Here is a 6114-nt window from a genome sequence, read left to right as displayed (position 1 = left end):
TCTATGGCCTGCTCTCTGCCATTATTGGGTATGTATTTGTTCTCTTCGTATTATCTGCCCTCCCTGGCCCCTAAATTACAAACTCCAGGGTTCACTGTGTGTCCCCAGAGCCCAGGCCAGAGCCTAACACCAAGCGGGCTCCCGCTCCGTAGTTTTAGAAAGAACAAGTGACCTGCTTCTGCTTTGGCCAGGGGCTGTCACCCAGCAGCTAGCTGAGTCCTCCGAGCTTGCTTCCCGCACATTCCAGGAACACTGCCCTGCAGTTCTCCTCCCAAACCTGACCCACCGTGGCTTCCCTTGTTCCCAGGGAGAACAGAGACATTGCAGGCAGGAGGGAAGGGGCCGGGGAAGTTCTGTCTGGGCTGTCTGCTTTAGAAAGAACTGCTCCGAGTCTAGAGCAGAGAGGCTGGCAGGGGCTGCCTGGGCGCCCGAGGACTGACAGGGCGGGGGTGTCAGCTGAAGTTGCAGGGAGCATGGTTCCACCCTCCCCTCTACCTCCTGGGCCTCTGACCTTGAGCAGTGGGTATTATGCGACCTTGACCAGGAGAACTGCAGCCACCAGCAGTCCTGTCACCAAGGGGGGCCAGCTTCTTGGCAGGAGGGCAGACCCTAAGGAAAGTCGGAGGAGCCAGTGAATGAGGGAAATGGGAGCATGTCCCTCACCCCGACTGCTTAATGGCGGGCGAGATGCCACCAGGCTGCCCCCACAAGTGCCCTGGTTTCATCACCGGCCCCACCCGCCCCCCGGCCTTGTTCTCCTGCCCCAGCTGCACTGGCTTCCTGGCTCATTTCAATGTGACCCCTCACAGCCCCTGCTCGGCGGGGCCTGCCCACCTCCAGCCAGGCACCTACGGGGGCTGCCACCTTGCCAGCTCCCAGGTGACCTTTGCCCCTGAGATGGGTCAGGGTTGCGGTGAGGGTATGTGTGTGGGAGGCTGGCAGAGGAAGACTTTAGGAAGAAAGGAGCCCTCATGTGGCCATGGAACCTGGAGGTGGACTTCACCTGGAAGGCCTGTCTTGTGGGCAAACTGCCGGCTCCTCTGGCCCTCAGCCTCCCCGCCTTAAACAAGGCTGCTTACATCCACCTGCTCTCCTGTCTGCGCGGCCAAGATGCACAAAGTGCACTGTAGTATGTCAGGGCCCGTGGGAATGTCAGGGACTCGAGATGTTCCCAGGAGCCAGGGACAGGGAAAGAGAAGATGACACCTAGTGGCAGGCTGGGCACCCTGGTCAGAGCTGTGCACGCACACATCACCTGCAACTGCCTGGAGGTGCAATGGGTGCAGGTGGAGGGCAGGGGTGCACCTGAGGGGGTCGTGGGCAGCTGGGTGCTGAGGGCCCCGTCGCCGGCCTCGGCGCTGAGTGTGGGCAGCAGGGTGCTGAGGGCCCCGTCATTGGCCTCGGGCACGATGCCCAGCAGTTTGCACATGAGCTCGTACACGTGGATGCTCTCAAAGGGCTCCACCTCCAGGCCCCTCTTGAAGCTGGGGCCCACGGCCCGGAAGATGGCCTTCATGTCCATGACGCTGTTGTCGAAGCCGTGCTCCCCTTTGTTGAACTGCACGTTCACTCTCTGCGGGAAGGGAGGACCCCGAGTGAGTTCTTGCTGGCCCTCCCAGCCCACCCCACCCTCTCCACCAGCACCCTCTGCATGGCCCTGCATTGGCAGAGGACCCCTGGAAGGAGTTCAAAGTGGGGGTGTGGGTGGGAAGGATTCTGAGCCTCAGTCTCTCTGAATTCTCAGCCCCCAAAGATCAGTGGCCTAAAGAGGGAGGCTTAGCGAAGACCCGGTGACATGAATGGAGACCGCCAAGTAAGTGGGGTGGAGCTTCAGCCCAAGGATGCTTGCTGGGCTCCTTTCCATTACTGGGCGCCTCAAACCTCAGTACTTCCTCTCCCAGATTTCCTGCCCTGCTCTGCGTCTTGCTTCCCACTCAGCCTCCCTGGGCTCTTATGCTCTCACCTCTTCCGTGTCACTTTTACAGCTAATCTTCCTGCACTTTACCCTATACACATGTGCACACACAAACACATATATGCGTGCACACGTATGCACACATGTACACACAGGTATGCAATGCACGTACACCACCCCCCGACTCCTGTTACACAGTGCAGGTGTGTCCCTTTGGTGGCTGACACTCCTCAAATTAGGGTCTGGCTAGAAACAGAGGGTGCTTTTTACAGAACTGGAAAGAGACCCAGCAGCCCAGGGAAGCACCTGCACCCCCAGGAACTCACCCCATGGATGACATAGCCAGGGTCACTGTACATAAGCAGGGGGGTGACCCTGGGGTGGCTGGCGTAGTGGAAGGACTTGGGGAAGAGCTCCTTCTTGTAGACGTGGAGTCTGGGGTGGGCGTCCTTGAGGACCTGGTATACCTTCTCCAGCTTTCCTTCCTTGGGGAGCAGCATCCCGTTTGGTCCGTAGTCTAGGAGCTCGAACTCAATGTCCTTGAAGGTGAAGTTGGCGATCTTGTGGAACTCCACCAGGTCGCTGGCCTTCTTGTTGACGGTGCTCATGCCATGGTCGGACACGATGATCAGGTTGAGGCTGCCCTCCAGGCTGCTGTTCCTGATGCTGTCCCGGAGGTAGCCCACGGTCCTGTCCACCTGCCTTACCATATCCTTCCTCTGCTGGGACTCGGGGCCATACTTGTGGCCCGTGGAGTCTGGCTCCCCAAAGTAGAGGGTGACCAGGTCCAGGCCCTCGTCTGTGAACCACTTCATCACAGTGTCGATGTTGGCTCTCCATTCCTTCTCGTCCTTGTAGTTGTGCAGGATGCCTTCCTTCCGGCTCAGCGTCACGGCCTCGCCTTGATAGGTGACATTCCCGCCCGGGTAGAAGAAGGAGCCGGTCTTTAGGCCCTGCCGGGGAAGGCGGTGTCAGTGCCACGGCCTCCTGCCACTTGTCCCCTGCCTGTCATGAGCTGTTGACGCTTCTGCCCTCACCACCTGCCCTTGCTCTGCCCACTCACCCATCCCTGCTCCTAACTGCAGGCACGGGACTTTGTATTTTCTGAAAGGCCTTTCATAGCTCTTATGTTATCAAGGCTGATACTGATTTTATAGAGGAGAGAGCAGGTGCCTAGTGGACTCAGCACTAATGAGATAGTAGGTATAAAAGTATCCCAGATATGCTGCATCCTCATCGACACTGTAGCCCTAGGTCACAGTGCTGCCCCAAGAGCCCTCCCCTTCCGGCCTGCAACCCGGCTTCTGCTTGCTGTACTCTTGTCCAGCCGTGTGTCCATCGGCCCCTCCACACACCGCCCATGACCTGCCCTTCTAGTCTTCAACCTGGCCATCCGTCTGTCTTTCCATAAACCGATTGCTGTTTTATTTACAGATCCATCTGTCCTCACAACCATCTGTCCATGCATGCCCCGTCTGCCTGGCCACTCCCTCTGGCCATTCTTCCTCGAGATGCCAAGTTCTTGGCTACACTTTCTGCAAGTCAGCCTGGTGTCTGGTAGCTCCTTCCAGAGCGAGGGGACTCAGATATGAGTGGATGCCTTGCCTATGGGTGGGGGTAACCTCTGAAGTTTATTCTGGGCTCACCTTGAAAAATTTGAGTTTGTTGCCAGGAAGCCCAGAACATTGCAAGATGCTGGGGTCCTGGGCTTTTCACTAGGATGACCCACCTCTTTAGAATTAGCTGCCCGGCCCTGAGAGGCGTGCGACAGGGGAAGAGCACAAAGCCGTTTCATTGTTACCTGCCTTTTTGTGGAGTCACATTATTTTCCCCGCGGCCCCCTTCCCACCAGTACCGAAGTCCAGGTTTCACTCCGGTTGGGAGGGTGGAACAACCCCTCTGGGTCCCAGGGCTCCAGGGAGGACTGGGCAGGCTGTGTAGCTGCTGGTGGGTCCTCATGGGCATCAGGCTCCCACCTCCCGTGGGACCCCACTCAACACCCCTCTGTGCCGGGATTGTCGGACTCCCAGGGCGGGGACTGGGCCTGCCATGGATGTCACGTGGTCATGGCCTTGTTGGCTGGGTCCCCCTCCCACCTCCCCCGTCTGTCCGAGTGGGTGTGGGTGCGGCATACCTGCCTTTGGGCTGTGATCCAGATGGGCAGGCTGCCGTTGTCCCACCACGTCTGGATGCCCAGTGTGGCGTGGTAGGGCAGCTTCACCTTGCTGGTCGTGTTGTAGAACATGTTGTGAACCACCCCGTGGTTCTCGATGTATTTGCCTGTGGGGTGGGTGGGCGCGTAGAGGAAGTGGTGGGAGGGCAGGAAACAGCCAGGGCAGCGGGGAAGCACACGCCACCAAGGGAGCCGGGCTGGGCCGTCACAGCCACATGCTCTGACTCAGAGATTCTGCTTCCACTTTGAGCAGCTTACCCTGCAGCTAAACGCGCACGAAGGCGCAAATACACACGTGCCGGGATGTTGTTTGCAGCCTCGTTGGTTTTAGCAAAAGGTTGGGAGCAACCTGGCTGGCTATCCGGAGGGAGCTAATTAAATAAATTATGGCCCAGCCGTGAAATAGAATCCCAGGCAGGCAGATAAATGAACCAAGAGGAGGCAGGTTTTACAATTTATTGTTTTCATGGGCAAAATGCCTGTGTGTGAGTTCAGAAGGTGGAAAAAGCGGGGTGATGAAGAGCTCGCCTCCTTTCTCCACATCCCCATTGTGACATGTTAAGTAAGGAGGTGACATGCAAAAGGGAGCACCAGGTGCCTCCGTTTGTGTGTGGAAGGGTCTGTGGTCATGGGAATGCTGGTGTGAGAATAAGCTGTCTGTACCGGATGATGTGCCCCAAAGTTGTGTCCACCCGGAGCCTACAATTGTGACCTTGTTTGGAAATAAGGTCTTTGCAGATGTAACTGGTTTTGTTAAGATGAGGGCATTCTGCATCAGGGTGGGTCCTAAATCCAATGACAGGTGTCCTTATAAGAAGAGGAGAGATACACAGAGGGGAGATGGCCATGTGACAAGGGGGCAGGGGTTGGAGAGCTGTGGCCACAAGTTGAGGAACGCCTGGGCCACCAGAAGCTGGGAGAGGCAGGAAGGATCCTTCCTTACAGCCTCCGGAGGGAGTGTGCCTCTGTGACACCTGGATTTTAGGCTTTTAGCCTAAACAGAGCAATAGTGGGTTCGAGGGTGGCTGAGAGGGGTGAGCGGTGGAAAAAGCAGGAGCCTCAGGCTCATTTCTCCTGCCTTTCTGAGTCCTGGCCACCCTCACCTCTACCAGAAGCCCTCCCAGGTTGCCACCCTGGCTGTGATCACCGTTTAAACTGAGACACCCAGGTGTTTTTATCTGCCTTCTATCCGTTGCCACCAACGGTAAGGGTTGCTGACCACCCCGTTGGCCGTGTCATGTCTGCCCAGTGACAGTGTTCCCTCCTTGGTCTTTCCTTGGTCTCTGGCACCACGAGCCCCATGGGTCAGGGCTCCATGCATGTGCTCAGTTCCCTTTGTTGGTTCCCTGGTTTCTCAGCTCTCCCTCCACCCCCAAGCCCCACCTGAGGCCAACACTCACCGGTGACCAAAGTGAAGTGGCAGGGGCTGGTCATGGTGACAAAGGCCGGAGTCATGTAGCGAGCCTTCACCCCATCGAGAGCCATGGCGTCCAGGTTGGGGGTGTGCACGTCCTGGTCATAGTTCCAGCGGAAACCATCGAAGCTCACCAGGAGTAGCTTGTTCCGGGACCCCTGCCGCTGGATGGGCGCCCCTGATGCTGGAACCAGGAGGGTGGCCAGAGCCACGGCGAGGAGGACAGCCGGGCTTCGCATGATGCGTTCTCCAGACATGCAAGAACGCAGGCAGGTGCCTTCTGAGGAGCAGAGCAAAGTCCCAGGGTCACTGGGCAAGTCTTATCCTGTGCAACTGAAATGAGACTGTGCACGTACCTGTGCCTTAGAGAGTGGCCCCTGACCGCGTGTCCTTGCCTGGCCCTCTTGCGCATCTGCCTTTATTGCCAGCGGATCTCTCTGGGCTCCATGCCCTGCCCACTTCGTGAATAAGTGTCTTTACAGGAAGCATGGGGACCATTCCTGAAGGCTTGGAGAGCAGAACGGGCCTACTCCATTGGGAAAGCCTGTATCCCCGCCCCAGCTCTCATAGTAACTCTCTGTCCCTGTGCCCTGCTTACTGTGCTCCCAGAGC

The 6114-nt window shown here is 57.7% G+C and overlaps 1 protein-coding gene across 1 annotated transcript; it reads right to left on the bottom strand.

Moving 5' to 3' along the window:
• Window positions 1-526: 526 nt before the first annotated feature.
• Window positions 527-5741, bottom strand: ENPP7 (ectonucleotide pyrophosphatase/phosphodiesterase 7; the record flags this gene model as incomplete). Its single annotated transcript, XM_082678785.1, has 5 exons — window positions 527-609; window positions 1306-1573; window positions 2242-2868; window positions 4050-4195; window positions 5489-5741. 5 exons carry the CDS (start codon window positions 5739-5741, stop codon window positions 527-529), a joined length of 1377 nt encoding a protein of 458 aa, XP_082534911.1.
• Window positions 5742-6114: the final 373 nt, after the last annotated feature.

The sequence above is a fragment of the Grampus griseus genome (assembly GCF_964374135.1).
Source record: "Grampus griseus genome assembly, chromosome: 20".
Taxonomy (NCBI): domain Eukaryota; kingdom Metazoa; phylum Chordata; class Mammalia; order Artiodactyla; family Delphinidae; genus Grampus; species Grampus griseus.
The sequence above is the reverse complement of the archived record's forward strand: the minus strand, read 5'-3'. Positions and strand labels throughout refer to the sequence as shown.